This window comes from Babesia bigemina, assembly GCF_000981445.1.
Source record: "Babesia bigemina genome assembly Bbig001, chromosome : III".
Lineage (NCBI taxonomy): Eukaryota > Apicomplexa > Aconoidasida > Piroplasmida > Babesiidae > Babesia > Babesia bigemina.
In genome coordinates, this window is record NC_027218.1 from 2,564,239 (window position 1) to 2,586,290 (window position 22,052).

General features: G+C 53.5%; 13 protein-coding genes across 13 annotated transcripts; 8 read left to right on the forward strand and 5 right to left on the reverse strand.

Annotated features, from left to right (window-relative positions):
* Positions 1-681: 681 nt before the first annotated feature.
* On the reverse strand, positions 682-1,248 carry BBBOND_0310310 (60S ribosomal protein L18ae, putative; the record flags this gene model as incomplete). Its single annotated transcript, XM_012913860.1, has 1 exon — positions 682-1,248. One exon carries the CDS (start codon positions 1,246-1,248, stop codon positions 682-684), a length of 567 nt encoding a protein of 188 aa, XP_012769314.1.
* Positions 1,249-2,043: 795 nt separating this feature from the next.
* On the forward strand, positions 2,044-2,654 carry BBBOND_0310320 (ATP synthase subunit C family protein, putative; the record flags this gene model as incomplete). The annotated part of the gene is made up of 2 exons (XM_012913861.1): positions 2,044-2,256; positions 2,385-2,654. 2 exons carry the CDS (start codon positions 2,044-2,046, stop codon positions 2,652-2,654), a joined length of 483 nt encoding a protein of 160 aa, XP_012769315.1.
* Positions 2,655-3,738: 1,084 nt separating this feature from the next.
* BBBOND_0310330 (hypothetical protein, conserved) lies at positions 3,739-4,368 on the forward strand (the record flags this gene model as incomplete). Its single annotated transcript, XM_012913862.1, has 1 exon — positions 3,739-4,368. One exon carries the CDS (start codon positions 3,739-3,741, stop codon positions 4,366-4,368), a length of 630 nt encoding a protein of 209 aa, XP_012769316.1.
* Positions 4,369-4,686: 318 nt separating this feature from the next.
* Positions 4,687-5,228, reverse strand: BBBOND_0310340 (hypothetical protein, conserved; the record flags this gene model as incomplete). Its single annotated transcript, XM_012913863.1, has 3 exons — positions 4,687-4,944; positions 4,984-5,128; positions 5,164-5,228. 3 exons carry the CDS (start codon positions 5,226-5,228, stop codon positions 4,687-4,689), a joined length of 468 nt encoding a protein of 155 aa, XP_012769317.1.
* A 539-nt stretch (positions 5,229-5,767) lies between these two features.
* Positions 5,768-8,302, forward strand: BBBOND_0310350 (RNA recognition motif domain containing protein, putative; the record flags this gene model as incomplete). The annotated part of the gene is made up of 3 exons (XM_012913864.1): positions 5,768-5,801; positions 5,937-7,136; positions 7,479-8,302. 3 exons carry the CDS (start codon positions 5,768-5,770, stop codon positions 8,300-8,302), a joined length of 2,058 nt encoding a protein of 685 aa, XP_012769318.1.
* Positions 8,303-8,650: 348 nt separating this feature from the next.
* BBBOND_0310360 (hypothetical protein) lies at positions 8,651-9,799 on the forward strand (the record flags this gene model as incomplete). The annotated part of the gene is made up of 1 exon (XM_012913865.1): positions 8,651-9,799. The coding sequence occupies one exon, from the start codon at positions 8,651-8,653 to the stop codon at positions 9,797-9,799; it is 1,149 nt and encodes a 382-aa protein (XP_012769319.1).
* A 25-nt stretch (positions 9,800-9,824) lies between these two features.
* Positions 9,825-10,637, reverse strand: BBBOND_0310370 (hypothetical protein, conserved; the record flags this gene model as incomplete). The annotated part of the gene is made up of 1 exon (XM_012913866.1): positions 9,825-10,637. The coding sequence occupies one exon, from the start codon at positions 10,635-10,637 to the stop codon at positions 9,825-9,827; it is 813 nt and encodes a 270-aa protein (XP_012769320.1).
* Positions 10,638-10,727: 90 nt separating this feature from the next.
* Positions 10,728-11,321, reverse strand: BBBOND_0310380 (PITH domain-containing protein C; the record flags this gene model as incomplete). The annotated part of the gene is made up of 1 exon (XM_012913867.1): positions 10,728-11,321. The coding sequence occupies one exon, from the start codon at positions 11,319-11,321 to the stop codon at positions 10,728-10,730; it is 594 nt and encodes a 197-aa protein (XP_012769321.1).
* A 775-nt stretch (positions 11,322-12,096) lies between these two features.
* On the forward strand, positions 12,097-13,746 carry BBBOND_0310390 (membrane protein, putative; the record flags this gene model as incomplete). The annotated part of the gene is made up of 1 exon (XM_012913868.1): positions 12,097-13,746. One exon carries the CDS (start codon positions 12,097-12,099, stop codon positions 13,744-13,746), a length of 1,650 nt encoding a protein of 549 aa, XP_012769322.1.
* A 425-nt stretch (positions 13,747-14,171) lies between these two features.
* BBBOND_0310400 (hypothetical protein) lies at positions 14,172-14,492 on the forward strand (the record flags this gene model as incomplete). Its single annotated transcript, XM_012913869.1, has 1 exon — positions 14,172-14,492. The coding sequence occupies one exon, from the start codon at positions 14,172-14,174 to the stop codon at positions 14,490-14,492; it is 321 nt and encodes a 106-aa protein (XP_012769323.1).
* A 376-nt stretch (positions 14,493-14,868) lies between these two features.
* On the reverse strand, positions 14,869-16,732 carry BBBOND_0310410 (prenyltransferase and squalene oxidase repeat family protein, putative; the record flags this gene model as incomplete). The annotated part of the gene is made up of 3 exons (XM_012913870.1): positions 14,869-16,211; positions 16,560-16,593; positions 16,628-16,732. The coding sequence occupies 3 exons, from the start codon at positions 16,730-16,732 to the stop codon at positions 14,869-14,871; spliced, it is 1,482 nt and encodes a 493-aa protein (XP_012769324.1).
* A 475-nt stretch (positions 16,733-17,207) lies between these two features.
* BBBOND_0310420 (tubulin-tyrosine ligase family protein, putative) lies at positions 17,208-19,421 on the forward strand (the record flags this gene model as incomplete). The annotated part of the gene is made up of 1 exon (XM_012913871.1): positions 17,208-19,421. One exon carries the CDS (start codon positions 17,208-17,210, stop codon positions 19,419-19,421), a length of 2,214 nt encoding a protein of 737 aa, XP_012769325.1.
* Position 19,422: 1 nt separating this feature from the next.
* BBBOND_0310430 (hypothetical protein, conserved) lies at positions 19,423-21,654 on the forward strand (the record flags this gene model as incomplete). Its single annotated transcript, XM_012913872.1, has 1 exon — positions 19,423-21,654. The coding sequence occupies one exon, from the start codon at positions 19,423-19,425 to the stop codon at positions 21,652-21,654; it is 2,232 nt and encodes a 743-aa protein (XP_012769326.1).
* Between the last annotated feature and the right edge of the window lie 398 nt (positions 21,655-22,052).

Below are 22,052 nucleotides of genomic sequence, written 5' to 3' on the forward strand. Positions count from 1 at the left end.
TGCAGGAACCGCTGAAGGTGCTTATTTCGAATTCAACAATTGATTAGCACCATTTCCTTTCGCAATGGATTGCCAAGACATCATTATTATCCACGGGGCCCGTCCCCGTGTGACGTGCCGCTGCGAAGAACCCGTTCGACATTGCCATGGCGGAACTATCCACCTTTGGATTCCTTCGGACACGTATTCCATATCCGTTGACGATTCTACAATAAGGGTGGCTGTACCCTTGGACCACGGACAGCGACTTCTTTGCCGACATAAGATAGTGCACTTGACGGACACCAACGTATGCCGGAGCCAAGAAAACAACCGTCCTCAAAACGAGACCATACACGTGAAGATTTGTTGCTCTTAAGTCTAGGCATCGTGCTGCGCGATCCACGACGTGTAAAGTGGCGGAAGGAGAATGCCTCGAAAGTATCCGCGATCCGGTAGCAGAACACCCAACGACTCCCGTGAGCCACCAAAATGAAGTGACCACGAAATTGACGAAATACAGCCACGGAATAGATAACCTAGCAACACACACGCGCGCACAAACGACAGAAATGATAAATGTAGAGCGTAACAAAATCACCTCGGCAAGCTGCCCATCCAGCGAACCGACCGACCACACGAAACCTGCACACCACGATATGAAAATAAGGCGCCCAATTAGATTACAACCACACAAGTTGTTCAGAGAGAAAGCGATGGTCTGTGGTCCGCGAACGTCTCCCGGTCGGCCTTGGTCACGAGCGGCTGCGGCCTCAGAATTGGGAACTTGAGCTTCGTGTTGTGAAGCTGGGTGGTGCGAACCTTGCGGCAGTCGGCATCGGCGATTTCGCGGGCGCGAATGATCTGGATGCAGCTGGCGCGCGCCTTGTCACGGCCGGCCATCTCACCGTACATCTGGGAAATGGCGCCCGTCAGGGTGGTGTCGCGGTACTCCTTGTACATGTTGTGGATTCCGGTGCGGCACTCGTAGCGCAACAGCACACCGTAATTCTTCACCTTGGTGGGCTTGGGCTCCAGGAGCACGTTGCAGGCCAGAATCTCACCGCCGGAACGCTTAGCCTTCTGCAGCTTGCGCATAAAGTACCAGAAGCGGCCCTTCGCGAGCACGGCGTTCTTCGCGAAGATGTTCATACGGTAAATCAGAGGGTTGGGGTTCTTCTTCGAAGGCGCCGCCCTGCCAACCACGTGGTAGTGGGTGAGGTTCTGGCTAAGGGAGGGCTTCCTCTTCGCGTCGCTACGCTTCACCATCGTGCCGCAACGCTGATGGGGAAAATGGCTGTATCCGATATAAAACGACTCTCACGCAATATGCGCCGATATTATAATGCCACGGTCGCGACGTAGCAGCGGCCAACGAGGCTAAAACCGGCCGCACAGCGCCCACCCCACCATCCAGAGGCCCGGGCCACGCGCGCCCCCTCCGTAGATACAACTATAGCACCCCTCTAGGGCAAATAATCGGCACAATGGCTTCAATTGCAATACAATTTGGCCGTACCGGCCGTTTTTGGACTGGTTCCGCGGTGCCCTCCGTGGGATGACCCATGGCGGCCATAGGTCAATCGCCCCGAAAGACAACACACCTGGTGTGATTGTTACACCGTTAGATACGATGCGATCTAGAATATGTGTAGAACGTCTGGTGACCTATCTGCGTTATCCTCGCAATGAAGACAGCACGTTAACGGCGCTGCAGTGATTATGTGCTCAACGGTACGGAAATCACAAAGCTTTGCTGCTGCGGCAACACACACCGAGAGCAGCTGTTATACGCCATTTTTTGGCTGTTATGTGTCGCGAAAGTCAAATACGGCGCCTCCGCGCTGGGCGAGTCTTCCACGATACACGTCGCCGCAAATACACACATATTCGCCGGCCACGCATAACACCTTATAATTCACGAAACAGACAGATTACGCGTCTTCGGCCGCGTGAGGGCGTCATCGCATCGGCCGATGCTGTTGGGCTCTTGTGTGGGCCTCGCGCCACTTCACAAAATCCAGTACCGGTTGAAGTGACTACCGTTCCAATACGCATACCAAAATGGCACCCATCCAACGTCTTTTTGCCAGCGCCCTCGCGAGGAATTCGCACCTCACCAGCCCGCTCGGAGCGCGCTTCTTGTCCCAGGTGCCCAGCTTCCAGAGATTCGACGCTAGGCAGCAGACCAGGCCCACCGCCGCGGAGCTCCCCAAATCCCTGTACATCCACCAGAATGGCATCCAGAATGCGCTGCTCACGAACTTCGCAAACAGGGTAAGTGCGCGTCCACTGCCGTGAAGGCCCAGACAGGGGTGATTCAAGTAACCGCCTCTGCTGTGGCCCGTGTCTGTCCATAATATGGTTCTATATTTCACATTTAATGTGGTGTAATGCATTTGCAGGGCAACATGGCGAGTCTCGCGCCATTCAACAACAAGTTCGGCGCCAGGTACGACGGAGGCATCGCCACGCTCGGTGCCGCTGTCGCGCTGATGTCCGTCGGAGGTGTCGCCCAGGGTATCGGCAACCTGTTCGCAGCCTTGGTTTCCGGCACTGCCCGCAACCCATCCATCAAGGAGGACCTGTTCACCTACACCCTCATCGGTATGGGTTTCCTCGAGTTCCTTGGCATCGTTTGTGTCCTCATGAGCGCCATCATGATGTACTCGTAAACATTTCGCTAAATTCCTTCGCATGACTCTAAATACACCATTCTGCAATCTGGTTCATAGCAAAGTGTCGACCTTGGTGGCCGGTAATTTGAATGCCGCGACTCACCGGCAAGGTTCACGGCAGTTAGTATGAGGGGCGGCTGTGAACGGCTCTGCACCGTATGTGGCAGTGTTCTTACAAATACATCTGGCAAACGAAGTGTGGGCGGCAACGACGCAAGTCGAGAGAAGCCGAACCGAGAAAAATGGCACTGTAAACCACGAAACGGGAAGTTGGTGTGATGTAATACGATAGAAACTGCTGACGTGACCCTTTTGACATGTTTATATCTCGTGAGTATTACAAACGTGATCACTACTGCCCAAGGCACGTTATGCGATGAGCAGGCGCCAACCGCGACGCAACAAACATAGTACAGCCTAATATACCCACGTTTGACGAGTAACCAACGTGAGTTACGGCCTTTTAGGTGCCAATTATGTGACCGAAGCACTGTAGGCTTGTCAACCAACGTCGCAGACGGCATAACGCAACCAAATCGTCGTAATAAATACATAGGCGCGTTTACCTGCTAACTAAATCAAATATGGCACCCTATAGTGGTACAGTATTACGCACTGAACACTACTAAACGGTACCAGTGGATGCCACCGACGGCTACCGCTACGCGAAACGGAATGATCGTGATCTCTTCCAAAAACTTTGCATCCTAAATGGCTCGCAGTATAATTCTGATGCGAAAGTATTGCACTGTTAATCTTAGAAGTGTGCTCTGAGGTGTTTTGAAGCCACACATCACCGACAGCAGCCACGGCAGCCTGCGCGCGACCGGAGCTCGCCGGCAGATGGAGGAGCGCCCTGGTTGCGGTCCTCTGCTCTAACAATGTCACCAATGTAGTCCCCTTCGAATTGGCCATATCATCGCTCTATGTGTGCAATTTCACGAGATACTGCAGCGCTGTTGAACCTTGGCGGACTTAGACACGGCAGTCAAGCGATGGAGAAGGTCGCACAGCTGCGTTATCTGATCACATAGAACACCCAGGAGCGTCCCGCGTTGTTGGCGACCCGAATGCACCGACGATGAGCAGGAAGCAGGAGGTCGTGCCGTCAACGCACAACTCCCTCGACGTGCTGCCGGAAATCTTCAGGAACGAGGAGTCGTCGCTGCTCATACAGACGTACCCGCTGGAGATGGTGAAGCGAGCTGTTGGCGAGATCGCCGTGTGCCTCTCCGCCTTCACGCACTACGCAAGGGAGTACCGCGACGCGCTTGCATTCGCCCCGGGCGACACCAAGAAGCTCTTCAAGCAGAAGCTGCTCATGGACTACTACGCACTCTGCTACCTGGCCGGCTCGAAGAACTACTACCTGTACAACACGCACCGGATGAACCTGATAAAGGAGCTCGCCGTCACGTACAACGGGCTGTACGACGTCATCCCCATGAACGTCATCGAGCGCCTGTCGGACCAGGAGGCGACGTTCCTCAGGGACACGTGCAACTCCATCATCAAGGCACCCCTGCCGGTGCGTCCGAAGAGCTACAGCATCATCGCGATCCTCAAGGACATCGTCACCGACGACATCGCAGACAGGAACAACCCCAACATGCGCTACTACCCCAAGGGCGCGAAGCTCACCGTACCGACTGACATGGCCGAGCTGCTCGTGCAGTCGAACTGGATCAAGGTCATCAAAACCAACCTTTAACGCGCCCGCCGTGCGTGCCCGACTATCCCATCGTTGAAATACAAACAGATCGATTCCCCAAATGAGGGAGCCCGCTTGCACCCATCGGCGGTGTGCTAATGCGGGTTTGCAGCACGCGTAACAGACTGTATTTGAATGATTCCGGGCTAGTCGGCGCGCGGCCGCCTAGCACATTAACGCTAAGTATATCGTGGGTAAGCATTAAGCAAGTTACGATTGGGCGAGAGCCCCTTGCTACACAGCGCTCAGTTTTTTTTACATGAAACGCGACATGTACTACGTTTGACGAGGCCCGCTAGGGGCCGTTTCGACGCGCCATTAGGCGACTACAGGGAGGTGGCTATGATGACAGTTGTGGCACCCGCTCTCTCGAGACGCGAAGTGGTTGGAGGACACCAGCAGAGCACAACCCGTGAGTGACAGCGCTGTGTCGTACCAGCCCTCCACGAGCTGGTGGCCGCACACCACCAACACAATGCCGCAGAGGCCCTGCGCGAGGTAACGACGCCTCTTGCTTTTGCGATAGTTGACAAACACGGACAGCAGCCCGAGGGGGATGACGCACGCTATCTCGACCTACGACCCATGGAATGGAAATTGGCGCTCCAAACGAACCACGTGGACAACGTTCTCGTAGGCGTGGAAATTTTGGAACATGTCAAGCAGACGGAAGAGTGTTATCAGTGCTGGTAGCACGATGCAGTCTATCAGGCAGAGTAACGCGGCGTAGTTTAGCAGAAATAACCCCGCGCGGCGCAGCCTGAGCGTTAACAGCGAACCAGGAGGCCAACCTACCGCAACTTCATCCATCCGTACGAACCGACGCGCAGATTCCACGGATCCAACTCCGAGGCCTCCATACCGCCGTCGGCCACATCCAAAAATGACACTGAACCCACGAACGTCAGAGCATGTGCCGCCAAAAGGGGCGCGGCGCACTCGTACACGTCGCCGCGGTGACCGAGGAAACTACACACCGGAACTCAAAGGCGCGGCAATACCGCCCCTAATTTAACCGAAACCGAAGCCTTCGGCTCGGGAAGCGGCGGATTTAGGAAAGTGTGTTAGCCCCGCGCCGCAAAAAGCAGTCGCCGCTCATACCACCTCCGGCTGAGGTGGCGCCATACGCGGCGTGACGGCGTCAAAAAAACGCACACCTGGCATTTAACGAACACTATCCCGCAACTCACTCGACTTGGTACACGAGCGCGCGCTTATTTCGGGCGCGTTGAATTTATGCGGCGAGGCTGCGTGAGGCAACGCGGATTCCGCGCCCAGCCCAGCTATGGGGTGGGAGCTCATTGCTTGTACTTCATTTAACATCGCACCGGGCTCATACTCCGAACCCCCAACAGTCATATTTTAAAGCATTAAGCGAACCGAAGCGCCGGAGAACACGATGGCCAAGGAAGCGAAGAAGACAAAGAAGCAAGGTACGTAGTCCAGCCACATGGCCCGTGATGTCGCTTTTTGCTACTTCTGAGCGTATGACGAAGTTACACCGATATTGACTGAGGCCAAACACACGGCCTAGCAAAATTTTGGGCCGCGTTTAACACCACGTGCAGAAATTGCCGCTGTGGAAGGCAGCAACGCCACCACGTCGTCCGAGTCCACGAAGGCTGTGAAGGGCAAGAAGGCCGACAAGAAGCGGTCGTGGTTCTCCTTCGGAACGAAGAAGGACTCCAGCAGCTCGGAAGACGAAAACCCCAAGGAGGCCATGGTGCAGAAGCCGGTTGCCGCCCAAGGCTCAGACGGGTCTGATTCCGAATCGGACACTGAGTTCGTCGTCTTGCCCAAGGGGAAGTCGGCGAAATCAGCCGCAAAGAAAAGCAACGCTAGCGCTGGTGCCGACCAAAAGAAGGGCAAAGATGTGGAAAAGTCAACCGACGCTAGTGGTGCTAAGAAGGCGTCCGCCAAGAAAGCTGCACCGAAGAAGGACGTGATCGTGGAAGAGAAGCCGGTCGACAGTTCGGAGGACGACAGTGATGACACCGATTCAAGCGAAGAAATCGTGCCTGCCAAGGTTGCGCCTAAGGCTGAGAAGCCCAGCCCAGCCAAGCAGGACGACTCCGACGAGGATGACAGCGATGACGAGGACAGTGACGACAGCGACTCTGAGGATGAAGAGTCCGAAGAATCGTCGGAGGAAGACGAAAAGAGCGCCAAAGTCGACCAAAAGGCCCTGAAAAAGGCCGAGGAAGACTCGGAGGATTCCGATGACTCCGATGAATCGTCAGATGAAGAAGCATTGCCTGCGAAGACATCCCCTAAGATGGAGAAGAAACAGGAACAGAAGCCGGCCGGTGACGACAGTGATGACGACAGCGACGATGACAGCGATGACGAGGATGACGACAGTGACGATGAGGACAGTGATGACGATGACAGCGACGATTCTGAGGACGTAGTGATGGCCCCTGCCAAAACTACGGGCGGAAAAGAGAAGAAGGCCAAGGAAGAGCAGAGCAACAAGATGGACGTCGACGGCGAAAGCGACGACAGCGATGAAGACGAGGATTCTTCGGATGAGGACAGTGATGACGAAGACGAGGACGATGAGGATTCCGAAGAGTCTTCAGAGGAGGAGGAAGAAGAAGAGAAGAAGAAAGCTGAAGCTGAAGAAAATGAAGACGGAGCAGATGGCGACGACGAGGAGGAGAGCGACGACTCTTCTGACGACGAAATGGTCAAGCCAACCCCCCCTCCCGCTGCCAAGGCGCAGAAAGAGTCGAAGAAGCCCGCCAAAAATGCCGAGAAAGAAAGTGGTTAGTTGAATTAACCATAGCGTTCATGCTGGTGTTAAATGCGTGTTGCATGGTTGTGAAACGCAGCCGATGAACTCTGTGTTGTGTTATTGTCAAAGTCGGGGCCGCAATGATTAAAACTTTCCGAATGACTACGTGATTAAACTATCGAGTGAAGCGATGAGCGACCCCATGCTATACAACACGTTGACTGTGTGCCGGTATTGTTTCTATTCCAGGTTTCGGTATAAACCAGCCCCATGGTGGCCCGATATCTAAACCCGTGGCACCGTCCGCGAATGCGTTTTTTGAGCTTCGTTATGATGTGCTATTGCTGTTTTCACTGTTCTTATGTTGTTGCAGACTCAGCCGCCGGCAAGGCCAAGGGTGGAAGAAACGAGATTTACTGCGGTGGCCTGCCCTTCCAGATTACTGAGGAGGAGGTCAAGGAGCTCTTCGAGTCTGACTGCGGCCCCATCGTCCGCATCAACATCTTGCAACGCAAGGGAATTGCCTTCATCACGTTTGCCAGCGATGAAGCCGCCCAGAAGGCCGTCGAGTACAACGACACCACCTACCAGGGAAGGACTCTGAAAATCAACATCACGGCAGACCGTCCCAAGCCTGCACGCCAGCCGGGCTTCGGCGAGCAGGATGACGTCCCCCAAAGCGGAACGGAAGTCTGCATCCGCAACCTCAGCTACAACTCAACTGAGGAGGGCCTGCGGGAGCTGTTCTCTGAGTGCGGTGAGGTGGTGCGCTGCGTCATCCCCAAGTTCGAGGACACCGGCAAGAGCATGGGACGCTGCTTCATTGGGTTTGCCAGCGAGGAGGCTGCGGCTAAAGCCGTAGAGTACGACAACACTGAGATCGACGGCAGGACTGTCAGCATCCAGTACGCCCGCCCGAGGGCCCCCAGAGGAGACTTCCGCGGTGGTCGCGGCGGCTTTGGAGGAGGCCGTGGCCGTGGGAACATGGGAGGCCGCGGAGGGAACCGTGGCGGTCGTGGAGGATTTGGTGGGAACCGTGGCCGTGGCGGCTTCGGCGGCAGGGGTGGATTCGGAGGCAACCGCGGTCGCGGAGGCTTCGGCGGTGGCTCTGGAGATTTCAAGCGCAGGAACGATGGCGGCAGCATCGAGATCGACCCTAAGAAACCCAAGTCGATTGTCTTCAACGACTCGGATTAAGCCACTCCCGTACCAGGAAGAAGGAGCCTACTGTGGAAATTTTGAAAGCACGATAATTCACAAAACTGCAACACACTGGTTAATGCTGATTTAGGCAAATTTGAACTGACATTGTATTCCATTCTCAACCGTATGCGCGACTAAAGAGCCTTAGCCTGGAAGGCGCTGCACTAGTCCGTTGTATGTTGGCATACGTTGCTTGCACTATTGACGTGGAATCCTGACACACATCCATCAGAGAAACTCTGCCGATGGCGGTAGATTGCATTTTCATACGTATAGGACCCTTTTTGACGCAATGTGTAAACACCGCGTGCCACGCCTTGCAATGACAATGACGACAAAGCAATGCTAATGGGCGATGCAGAGAATCTAAGTCTGGTTCTGCCACAACGCCTGGATGCGGTGGGAGTTTGGGACGGGACGCAGGCCACTGTCTTCCAGCACCGTGGCCCCGTATTCCACAAATTAGCAACGGCCAGGCGCAAAGGCGCTCTTGTGCTCACGACAGAGGAGACCGTATATGCCCTGCTGAGGACGAAATTCGCCCTATTCCATAAGGACACGCTGGAAAGGGTGACTGCGGAAGAGTTACTTCGAGGAATAGTTGCTTCTAGAGAATTCGAACGGCTCCTTAGGGTACACGTCTACCTCGCAGTTGTCGCACAGGGTACAGCGGTTGAAAGAATATCAAAGAATGCTGATATTGCCAGCCTAGACTGCTCAGCGCCATGCGTCCATGGTGACGAACAGCGACAAAATCAAGCAGCAGCACATGCATCGCACCGTACAATTGATCCGTCATCGCACGGCGGAACAGCGCTCGACCCGGATGAGGCAATAACCGCCACCATTTCAAACAATACTCGAGACGGTGGCGACGATAATGAACACAACGGTGGCAATTGCGCATCGCCATCTGACCCTGCTGCGTTACAGGCGGAACCCTTGACTGGCTCCTCTACCCGTTTGCCAAATCCGACAAATGGGAAGCCTTGGCCAGATATAGAGACACTGAATGACGCGTTGCAAAGAATAGAACTCGATGGCGCGAAATGCATGCCGCACGAACTGTTGCAAAAGTTCAGGGATATATGCGGAACAATATACCCGGTGGAGCCTGTAACCATCGACGCCCCAATCTTCGCTATTGAGGGGGCACCAGTCTACGCGGTTACCGCCGATACAATGTGCTCAAAACTGCTTGGGAGCAGCGCGACAGGCATCAAGTGCAACTACGGGCATTCCGACGACGGAGCTTGCCTCGATGCAACCAGCAATCACGGAACAAAAACCTTCAGCGAAACCGAGGCTGCTGAAAAGGGTATGGGCCAAATATCGCAGTGCAAAGCACGTCAGGCAGGTGTTCCAAACGGCAATGACAGCTGCACTATGGATGGTGCGGGCCCGGTAGGAGCCAATGGGAGATGCGTAGTGGCGGTGTCGAACTTCGACACCGTGTACTTCCTCGACGTAAAAAACAATATAACATATTAAAGTTATGTTGCGATCAGTTGTGACTTCATTGGCCAGGGGTCGGCGGGGTGCCCGAAGTGCCGGAACCATCGGAGTCGGACAGCCCAGGAAAGCCGGCGGTTTTACGGCGCAGCTTGCTCCCGTCGACCCTACCCTGCTTAGCGTCAATTTCCATGCTTACCATCTCGTCCACCAGCTGCTTCGGCAACTTTCTAAACGCGACCTCGGTCCAAAGCCCGCTGTAGAAGCGGTGCTCGTGGTCGTTGGCGCCGAGTTGGGGGATGAGCGGAGCCATGCCCGACTGGTAGTCGGCAGCGCGGTTGAACTCCGACTCTTCTTCCGGCACTGAGGGATCGCGATAGAAAACTTTCTCCGTCATCGGCGGTTTACCTTTGAACTCGCCTCTGGTGGTCGTCGGGTGGCGCGCAACGCTGGCGCAAAGTTCGGCGACTTCACCCTCTTCGTCGATGGGGACTCCGAAGTATTCCATAACGTGTGCAACCTTGTTAGACGCGTCTGATAGGTAGGGGATTATCCCTCCATCCCCCAGTCGCTGCGAAAGGGGTCGGCCGAAAACGGCCGACAGCGCATGCCGCTGGATGCCCAAAGCGTGCTCCAACCCACCGGGTTCGCGCAATGCATCCAGGTCGCGACGACGTCCATAGAAGTACTGGTCGCGGCGAATGCGCTTCATGCGATCGCAGTGACGGTTCTTGCCGTAGAGGGGCGCACGAAGGGCCGGCAACGCTCCTAAGATGGGGGTGCCAGACGCACCCCGGAACGCGTAGCCAATGGAGCACTGACTGACTAAAACAGCCACCCCTGCGATAACCCAACGCAGCACATATAAGAGCACCATGGGGACGGAGTGATGTGGTGCAGAGGGCGGCAACAACGGCCAATGACTCGAAGCGATGGACACCGCTGGTCGCCGCAGAGTGCAACAAACTCACACGTACTTAAAGTTTTTCACCTCCGCAAGCGATTCTTGGAACGACGCAGTGGGCACCAGCTCATACTTAGCATCAACCACGTTCGCCTGCTGCACCCGCGACTTGCCCCGAAGGCCAATGTAGCGCAGCTCGATGGGCTCCTCCCCGGAGAAGTGCAAAGCCAGGTCTGAGACGTCCTTAAACTTGGTGAACGACAGCTTGTGCAAGAATGAGCCATGCGCGTCGGGCGGAAGGTCCAGCTCCTGGGTAGGAGTCACGTCCTCCACGTCGCTGAAGTCGAAGTGCTGCCTGTTGGCGTACAGGCGCACGTGCAGCACTTGAGTTGTGTCGTTAACCACCAAAAGTTGTGCGACGTCGCTGGGGTTGTAAAATCGGAGTGTGAAGAGCAGCTCGTTGTCGGAAGCCGGGTCGCTCCGCAAAGTCTCCTCGGAAAGACGGCTGTTGTACGGTTTGAAGACCAAGTTGCCGCTCTCGGGGCTCGCGTCGCTGTTGAATACCCTCACCCCGTCCAAGTCAATCTGGCTGCGCAAACAGGCCGCACTGGTGCCAAGCTCATGTTCCGCCTTGCAGCCGCAACCAGAGAAATGCATCTTCGCCTAAAAAGAACTCACATCCGCGCAGGAAGATGAGACACCGCATCTGTTACAATGTTATAGTTCACCCGCGTCGATCCAGAGAACATGTGCAGACAATATCCCGCCGCAACGGCGTGAGCATCGAAGGGTGTGCCTTGCGGCAGCGAGACAGCCGCAGATCGGCCGGTGACTTGGTCAAGGAGCCAGCAATGTCAAATAAGTCGACAGTAGGGACGTAAAATAAGCCGAATGTGCCAGACAGCGCCGGAAGTTACCAGCAGCACGCGCAAGCACGGGCACGCCACCTCCGATGTTATGGTGTGACGGTGTAAGTACCGCGGTACAGATCCATTTATATTACTTGTGAAATCAACACATTTATACAATACTTTTGTACACCAATTGATGATTCAGCGCTCAGGGTAGCGCTGTGTGAGATATCACACTGGAATCACGAGGCAACCAACACAGTACCCTTTAGTGCACAAGGAGTGGAATTGGAGATCAAATGGGACATCGGAAAATCGTGTATGACCAAGCCGGATCATATTCTGATGCGTGGAATCGCCCATAGCGCCGAGAACCGCAACAGCGCAACAACGTCATCACATGCTACACAGCAAATCCCGTGCTGAAAGAGGGCTGCGTGAGATGCGCCCTCTGCAGCCTATGTACAAGATGCTGATGTGTAGGTAAACCGAGGGCGGGAGACTTCGGTCGGTAGTGCTATCCCTCAACACCGCCAAAGCGCCAGCCGAGTAAAGGGATATCGCGCACAAGCCTTGGCGCCATGGCGGGCCACCTAACGTGCAGTATAAAGGCGTTTGTGGCGTTCCTGTATGCCGTGTACTTCGTGTACCTCCTGACTCCCCTGATAACACGGTTGGCGCCATTCGACAGTGCTGGGATCACGCAGCTCATACGAAGTGGTCTCTGCACCAGCAGTTTCACGCAAGATTGGGCTGGGAGCGTTTGGAGCTGTAAAGACACGAGAGGTGCGAGGGACGGTTTCGTACATGTAGAGGACGTTTCATTCTTCACGAATGGCGGGGCCGCCGGGGCGACGCTGGTGAGAACCACCAAAACAAAGGATGGCGTTACCGTGGATGAAATACCCAGCGTCACTCACGCCGCATACGAACTCCTCCGCATATGTCAGAAGGTTGAGCGGCCACTAAAGCGGCAGTCGGAGACACAAATGCATGGCCTCAACCTGCTCAAGGACGTATGCCCCTTTTTGGCGGCTCATATCGCTAGAAACATGCCGGACAAAACACTCGTCAGCGACACGGATGACACCTGGGAGCTTGTTCGCGTCTTGCTGTCAACGGTCGGCAATGTTAAGGGAGTGGCCGTGACTAAGTTCCTGTCGCGGTTGGAGGTGGCCCACGACAAGGAACACACATCGCCTAAACAAAGGGCCGGCGACCAACACATCATCAACATTATGCGTCCAGTCGTGACGTACTTGGCGGAAAATGCGGAGCACCGCCTTCCTGCGGAAAAGATAACCTCCAGTAAACTGATAAAAACACAGTCGCCACTCTCCCATGTGGCGCAGTACGCGATTCCGACGTTTTTGGCACCCGCCCTCGGAGGGGCGAAAGAAAGCGTCATTAGGCTGTTTACCACATTCCCGGAGGCAGCCGCCATGTTCATATTCGCAATACAGCGTAAACTAGCGAGTTACCCGCGCCTGGCGGCGGCGACCGTGGAGGACAGGTTGGTCCTGCTGGGGATATTTATTGCTAGTTTGCAAGTCATGACAACAACCACGTTTGACTCGCTTGACGCTTTCGCGAACATAGCTTCCAAAACGGGCGTGGACTGGACGAGCAGGGCCCCCCTCGACGAGTTTTGGGATCTCGTCGCTAAAGACAAGCGGTCGAGAGCCCTTGTGTTTAATATGCTCAGAAGAGCAGAAGCGTTAACGGTAGATCCGGAATTTTTCGGCGCGATGACCTACAACGTGGAGATTGCCGCCAGGGTCACGGATCATGTATTGGCCACCTATGGCTTGAAGGCCAACACACCACTCGAACGGTCAAGTCTGATCGAGAATGTAGTCTACCACATGGTACAGATGTGCAGGTTCTGCGTGGTCGACGCGGACAACACGGGCAACCTGTCACTGCAGGAATTCATCGGTACACTAATGGGCGAGGAGGACGCGAAGGTCTTCAGAGAACACGTGAGCCAGGTGTCCGACCAACAATACAACTTGTTTGTTCGCTACAACTTTGATTTCATCAACGGACGGGTTAAAATGGCCAAGTTGCACAACAGGAAAGCCCTAGAAGCAATCAACGAGAAGTACAACGAGGTACTAGACACCTTCATGGTCGTCGACACCGACGCGTCGGGGGAGGTGTCCTTGGAAGAGTTTATCCAGCACGCGTATGTTACCACCCCGCTAACAGCACTCGACATGACCCGATGATTGGCGCGAGAACACACACTAGGGCATGGCCGCGGGGACGGTGCAGGCACGCCCCGCCGGCGAAAGTCGCGATGTACTCTAGAGAAAAGGGACACATGTCACATTATAGTAAGATACATGTAACAACGAAGTGGTTCACGTCGATTTATACTGCCTAAAACTGTTGACGCGGGAGCGTAGCGGAGCCTTGCACATCGCGCCTACACATTCAATTGAGCTGCTGGCTCAACCAGCGATTACATAGCCTAAGAATCCGGATTCTACAAGCATATAAAAGCACAAAACATCCGCAACGTGGACAATGTCGGATGCTAGGCCACATCGTCCTAACGCGCCACGAGGATAATAGGAACTATAAAGGACGTGAATTACGCTGATGTCAATCTCCGAGGCAGCCCTAGTGGCTCACCTGGTCTTTTGACAGTATGGTGGATTCATCTTCCGCTAATTTAGCCAGCGGCTCCAATGTGTCTTCAACCAGGTCCGCCAAGACACAGGGCAGCGTGAAGGCGCAACGGCAGCAAGATAATTCAGATGAGCTGCAGTTCGTCAAGCAACATCAAGGGATCAATCGCACCAGAGTAAACACGACGGACGTAGACGTCATATTGGAAGAAAACGCCAAGCTGATACAGCAGCTGCGGCATCCTCATCTGACGAAGGATAGCTATCGTTACGTACAAACCTTCGCGCAGCTACAGCGCAATTTGGTATTTATCGCAAGGCTGGCTGACCAGCCCAGGTAGCTCAGCCTGAGGTCAGAGACGTGTAGTGACCGGTGTTTGAATGCCAAACATCGATCCATGTATATAATTTCAATTTGTGTCAGAATCCTGTAACACGCAGGATGATAACAATTGAACTGCTGATTGTTAAGTTTACTACTTTAAAATGTGTAAAATCAGGGTAACAATTTGATGAGACGCATGCAGTTTTTGGCCAACCCTCGATCTAAGCGGGGGACAATGTGCCTATACGCATGCTTTGGACACCACCAGTTCTCCACATTTATGCTTTCTGCGCATCTGCCTATTTATGATTTGGGTGGAATGCGCCAAACCAGTCACCGGAAAGGTCGAAGCATTGACCAGTTGAAACAGCAGATTACGTACAAAAGTGGTATCAGACTATAATATTAAGGGCGAGGTCTATGCGGCATTTCCCCGCAGGTTGCGATATAATATCAAGAGCTGATAATGCGTAGCACGTGTGGTAAAGGTCGACGGCCTTGTCGGGCTTGTCGCGGAAGCCGCCGGAGGGGCACTGCGAAATGCAGAGAATGTAGGCTCGCAACATCAAGAAGCTCAGGTTGAAGGGTTTGTCAGCGGAGTCATTCAACAACGCAAGCGTGCCGCCGATCCAGAACGCATAGCACACGTCAACTAGCTTGTGAGGTCGCCCTTGGAACCCCAGCTGGGGGGTTTGGCGCATATGGCACCACCGACGCAGCCGTGCAACATCTATGCAGTCCAATCGACCCAACAGCTTGAGTGCAGCAGTACCACAGTATACGTAACCCGCGTGGGATTCCAAGAGCGGCTCGCCAGAAATGCCACCGTCGTACCCTTGGCATGCAGCGACGCGAGCCGCGACGCCCTCGGACAGTTCGTCGTCTAATATGTCCGCCATTACAGCGGATGCGATGGCGCAATAAAGGCCGCGCACGTCGCGCTCGCCGCCACGGTGGACGGTGAAGCTGCCGTCGGACTGTTTCATGGCGAACAGGAACGAGCGCAACTTCCCCGTGTCCAACAATGGAATCGCATTCAGCATCTTCAGGCAACATATTGCGGCGTAGGTAGTGGCCAAGTGGCCGATCTGACCTCTCCCTCCGCCAAAGCCGCCGCCATTTTTATCCCAGCAGCCAAACAAACTGTTGATGGCACGTTCGCGGTACGGCGATATGTCAACCCCAAGTATACGCAGGCTGTGCAGCGACCAGTAAACAATCCACGGCTGCGCACAGTTGAGGTGCTCAAGTGGCACCGTGCGGGTAGGACCACATAGGGTAAGGTGCTTGGTTATATACCTAATGTGCACCTCACGCTGCAATGGCGAGCTTTCGCACGCCACAGTACCGATTCTTCGCAAAAACAAGGCACCGTGCTTCGTCGAATCCAGGCGCACGGTTCCGTCGGTGATGCTGAAGTCGCTGAGGATGGACAATACCAGCCGCGCAGGGCGGTAACGCAACAGCGGTTCTACGGCGATGCTCAGGCATGGAGTGCCGTCGTAAGGTGGAGGCTCGGATACAACGTCGCCTTCAAGATGTTGCATTAAATAGCGAGCGAAAACAGATGAATACAACGCCATGCAATCACGCTCTACGAGGAACTGCGCTTGGATAGATTCCGACATTTCAGCGCTCAAACGTCGGGCCTCCTGGGCGTCGCACCCCCGGCACACGTAGGTCATGTAACTCGCCAGTAGCTCGCCTCCATCCTTGCAAATAATCGTAGATTCGTCTGCAAAATAATAAGTTAGGCAGATGCAAACAAAGCAGAATGCAAAAGTACTTTGTAAAAATAAACTAGATTGTATATACCATATGAATACGGTGTTGTTTGTGAATGCATTATTTCTACATTGTCACAAGCAATCGTACAAAATTATATTAGACATGCGCACCTACTGCCCATATGGGCAATATCGGTTCACTGGCGAGGCACCTTGTCAGAACCATAATACACAGCACCAATGTTGAAAGACGAGATATATCAAATCACATAACATCGGGGATATAGCGACTGTGGAGAGATGCATAATCCAGGTGCGGGCAGCAGTGCATTAAAAGCATCTTAGGATTAACTAACCTTCCGATAATACAATCGTGCCATCAGTAGACACCTAAGAGATGTGAAACTGGCCTAATGTAACCTACCTCACGTGAAGGGGCACCGATTGCGTCGATGCTGGCGCAGCAGGATTCCAGGCCAGACACAACGTCGCGGGCACGACGGATCATACGATCCTGGATAGAATCCATCTTTAAATTCTCATCAAATCACATCTTCATCCTTAATGGTCTACGTGAGAGGTCAGACAACAGCGTGGGCGCGGTGCGTCCCACTACGTCAGGTCACGTGGTCAATGATGACTTACACTGAATATCAGGCGTGATTGTCACACACCTGGCAGGTATACTGAGATATGGCACTAATGTGTAAACTAATAGTCGGTATGTGCGGCCGTTATCGCAGTGTAATTTGGTGATGATAAGCGCTCATTCTGAATTCAGGCGGCAGGCCCTAAGGGGCACGTATGCGCATTACGCGCGGTGTTTGTCGTTTATCTACATACAGACTCTTGCATCAGTGACTATTCCGGATGGTGGTTGCCGATGTCGCAGCAAGGGCCTCGGCGCAAGAAGTAACTTGCCTGTGCACCTGCAAAAAATGCGCAACTCAGCGTGCCACCGCCAGTTACACACAGAAAGGTACCGTACATACCATTAGTGATGCATGGTTGACATGAACTATACCGATACAGCAAGCTTCAAAGCCCGCATGTGGCCGCCGCACCTATACCCGGCCATCAACCATGCAACCACAGTACGACAGCGATGCAGCCAAACAACTAAACGTTCTGCTTCGATAGCTCCCACGCGATGTAAGCACCCAACAAATGCCGCAATGCGGCGAAAGTCGTTCGCTTGCTCTAAGGACGAACAGGTCCTGCGCCGCATCAACGACATAATCGGATTCGTAGACACCATGGACACGACCAAAAAAGATATAACCAGTGACGACAGGAGCACTTGTGATTCGCAAACTGGCATTTCAGACCAGGTGCCGGCGTCGAATCTCGTAAAATTGCTCTCCTCAAGGCTGCATGAGTTAAGCAAACTGAACCAGAGCAGACGGACAGCAAAATCGAGATTGGCGAACCCCGTTGATAATGGCATCAAGGCTACGGGGCATGTTGCAATGTCTGGTGTTGCCAGCAATACTGCGTTAAGTCATTGGGGTGCGGGTGGAAGCGCATTGGCTGGCGGAAAATGCCACGACGGGAACCACCGTAGGGAGTATCACGGGGCAAATATGGCATGGCCCTACCGCGCTGCAACTTTGTACAAGCGACCCGTAATCAACATATCGTCCGCAAAAGCAGATGCGGCGATCTTAAAAGAGGCTGCAAAAAGACTGAGGTGGGACACATGTGAAGTTGGAGCAGGTGGCGACATATTCTGGTTCTCCACTTGCTTCACGGAGCGCATGCTCAAAGATCAAAGCAAGGCGCTATTTGGAATAACCTATAAGAAGGTCATCGTCAACAGATTTGCAAACATACAGGCAGCAACGCGAAAGTCGTTGTTTGCATGCCTAACAGACATCTACGTCAGGTACACGGAAGACGACCCCTGTCTTTACAGTTTGGCAACATGCCCAAAGACATATCTCTTTCCCAAATGCAACAGAAAGGTCTTGAGTGAGATGCGGAGTGGCATCCCGATGATACTCAAGCCGTCCACGGGCTCTATGGGAAACGGTATCAAGGTCGTCACCTGCCCAGAGCGGATACCGCAGACCATAGCAAGGGGCGACAACTACATTTGCCAGGTATACATCGCGCGGCCGATGCTGCTAAATGGCAGGAAATTTGATTTTAGGCTATACATGGTTATCACTAACATAGGGGGAGGGTTTCACGCGCTGCTCTCCACGCTGGGACTCGCCCGCGTATGCATCCACCCGTACCAGCTGCCAGACAGCAACAACTGCAATGATAAGTTCATGCACCTCACGAACTACTCGATTAACCGGCACCACGCGCGGTTCCAGAGAAGCGCCGACGTTGATGACAACGCGGGGCACAAGCGCACAATGAGGTCGGTGCTTGACACCCTCAGCACGACCCACGGCATCAATAGCAACGAAATATGGGCGAAAATGGTAACACTGAGCGAAGCGGCTGTGTCTATACTCTATCCAACTGTGCAAATAAATTCGGACCCCAGCGACGCCTACAGCTTCCAAATCATGGGCCTGGATGTGCTCCTCGACGAAGATGGTAAAATGTGGCTTTTGGAGATTAACGCTAACCCGAGCCTACAGTACATGTACCACGAGAACGACACCGTAAAATACGATGTGGTGGATCAACACGTCAAAGTGTCGCTCGTGGAGGAGTGTCTAAAGCTGGCGCACAGGCTCCGCTGCGGAAGCACAAACAAAGAAGAGATGCAAGCATGGATCGAGCTTCGCGTGCGCATACCGCCGGAAATAGGCGATGTTACTGCACTGTTCGCGGAATACAAAAGCAAGTATAAGGAGGAAGACATACAGTGTGACGATTGGTTACGCTTCTGCAAAGATAACGGTCTGGTCGCAGCCATGCAAGATTCCATTCAGAGCGAGCACGGAAACAAGGCGAGCAACGGCAAAATCGACCTGCAAGAGACAAAAAAGATCATGAAAAACATATTCCTGCGCACGCACACACGCCGAAGCTTGAACGGGTTTCCCGAGTTCCTCAGTCACATGGAAGCGATCGCGACGTTTATTTACAAGAAAATGAAATACAAAGATCCCGAGCAGCTGGTAGCGGAGGTCGAGACAGAAGTGCAATCAGCAGATTCGCAAAACCGTAGACGCGACCACCACAACATACGTCCAGCGGCTTGCCTCCGCAAACTAGTAGATCACATGCAATTCTATACCGACTTTAGAGTCTAGGATGAGTGTGACGCCTGATATTTCTGACGCCCTAGAAGGCGTCTCGGAAGAAGACGCACGCCTCATTGTCCATCTGACGTGGCTCTATGGAGGATATTCCATGAGGAGCAGGAAAAAGCCGTCCACGCCTACACGAGATACTGGTGAAAGCGAACTCTCGCCTAAGGTCGCACGGAGCAAGACAAAAGCGTCACCTGTGAAGACCGAACGCCGCACGACGAGCAAATCAACACGTCCGAAGCAAGACGAAAAGAACGCAAACGGAAATAAGCCGGAGAAACAACAGACTGGTCGTATAGATGATGCTAAAATCGCAGATGTGGAAGAATCGTTTGCCTTGGGAGATGTAGACAATAAAACAAAGGATGTAGACACCTCACTCAATGGACTACGGAACGGTTGGCAAAATGGCCCCGACTCACAAAGCACGGAGGCCACAGAGGCTTCATCTGGATCTGGAGCGGATCTGTTAAATGACGAGTATTACTACGACTACTTTGTGAGGGAAAAGGACACAATGATATTAGACCGTAGAAGGCCACGGTGGGCAAACGGGCTTACTCTCAAGGATAAGATAAACAGGTTTTTCGAATCAGGCGTAGCCACTCGCACAGAAGTTTGCGATGGAACGCCGACAACGCTATCTATTTGTAACCAATTCGAGCTCTCTAACCACGAGGCCATGGTTGCAGATGTGGACCGTGTACATTACTATCGCGCTGCCATCTTCTGGTCCGGATACAATACCAGCGATAACTCTGAGGCGGAAACAACGACTTCTGCGCTCGTACAGACGGATTTCGAAGTGGATGGGCGGAAGCATTCGGATCATTTCGAGGCTGGGTCAGGAGAATCCGGCCAAGAGGATGCAAACTCGCCGCATCCCACCACGCGATGTAATTCCGGCGAATTATATCCAAACAATCCCCTGAAAAGTTATTGCGCGGACAAAAGGGTTCTGGAAATTGGAACGGGCCCCATGTGCGTCCTTGCAATGAATGCGCTGAATGCAGGCGCCAAATTTGTGGACGCCCTAGAGGTGTCAACCAGCGCTGCGAGGCTCGCTTCGAAACTCATGGCAGCGTACGGGGTCTCTGACAAAATAAGGGTGTTCAATTGCCATTCGAAAAACTTCTTTTTCGACACTGCCTCTTTCTTCGGGCTGAAGCGGGAGGAATACGCGGGGATGACAGAAATCGATCTCCCAGCCAACCCACCGTATGACATGATCATAAGCGAGATCCTGGGTGACTTCTGTTCGCAGGAAGGTGTGGCTGACGTGTTCTTGGACATGCAGCGACGCATATTATTCAACAAACCCGAATACCTAAGCAAGGTTAAAAGCATACCCACCGCAGCCGCGACAATGTTCGTACCTTGCGTGTTCCCAGACGCAGATAATGTAGTAAACAAGGCAAGCCTTCACGATGAGATGACTATTTTTAGTCCCACGCTGAAGATGCTGCAAAGCGTGGGACTTCGCATTGACAACCTGCCGCTGTGTGAGCCATGGCAGGTGCTCGAGCAACTGCGATTCGAGGAGTGGATGCAGCCACAAATGTGTCAGCACTTCGAATCATCCTTTACCATCAGCAGCTCTGGGCCCATGTGCGGATTCCTTATCGGAATCGATGTGGAAATCAGGCCCAACGAACACTTCGGCACGAAGTTCGGGCACTGCGAATCCTGGTATTCTAACATACTCCTGTACGACAAGGAGTACATGGTCTACTCCGGTGATGTAGTTCTAACAAGAAGCATCGCAAACCTCACCAATTACGTGGCGGCCAATTGTCTCGGCGATAAAATTGACGTCTCGAGACCGTCTTACTCCGTAAGGTCCTACATTCTCAGCCCAGTGAACTCCTCTGACTGGGATGTAGAAGACGACGAGGTGTTCAACTACACTGCACCGTTCGGGTCGAGGCGCATGAAATGCCCTTGCATCTCCGACGCCGTGCCGGAACCCGTCACCAAGGTTCCCGTGAACTCGCTTGCACAACTAAGCCGAGACGTTGTCAACAGCGAGTGCGCAGAGCCGGAGGACTGGCTCAGCAACTACCAGTGGGTGCGCATCGGGGACAATCTCTACAAAATTAGGATTCGTCCACATGCAATAACCATAGACTACGTTGAGCAAACGTCGGCCAGCTTTAGCCAGGTGCCATCAGGCAAGCGGAAGTTGCCCACGGACCCTCCGAGGCGATACAAACTGGTGAAGCCTAAGCCGTGATAGAGGTGTGCTGAAACTCAGCAGACCTGCCGCCCCCAATAGTCTGCGCACTCGCAACCATTGAACTCCAGAGGGTCAGAAACAGTGCCATATTTAGAATGAAGCTCAAGTTTAGCAACAACGATTCAAACGTGTGGCGTATGTGGCGTCATGACGACACAAAGCTAATTCCTACATCTCATTCGTTTCAATGACACCTATCGTCTTCATGCGATTTCTTCACAACTCCACGTAGCGCTGGGGCGTCCTTATCTGCCTCTCATCGTGTGAGGTGTCAATGGTGAGCGTGTGCCTGTAGTGATGGATCCGTCAAACGGTACACCGTCGTCTCGCTATTCCTGGTGCCAGAAAGGCGCGCCAAATAAAAACCACCAGATGCAACACCAACAACAATGGTG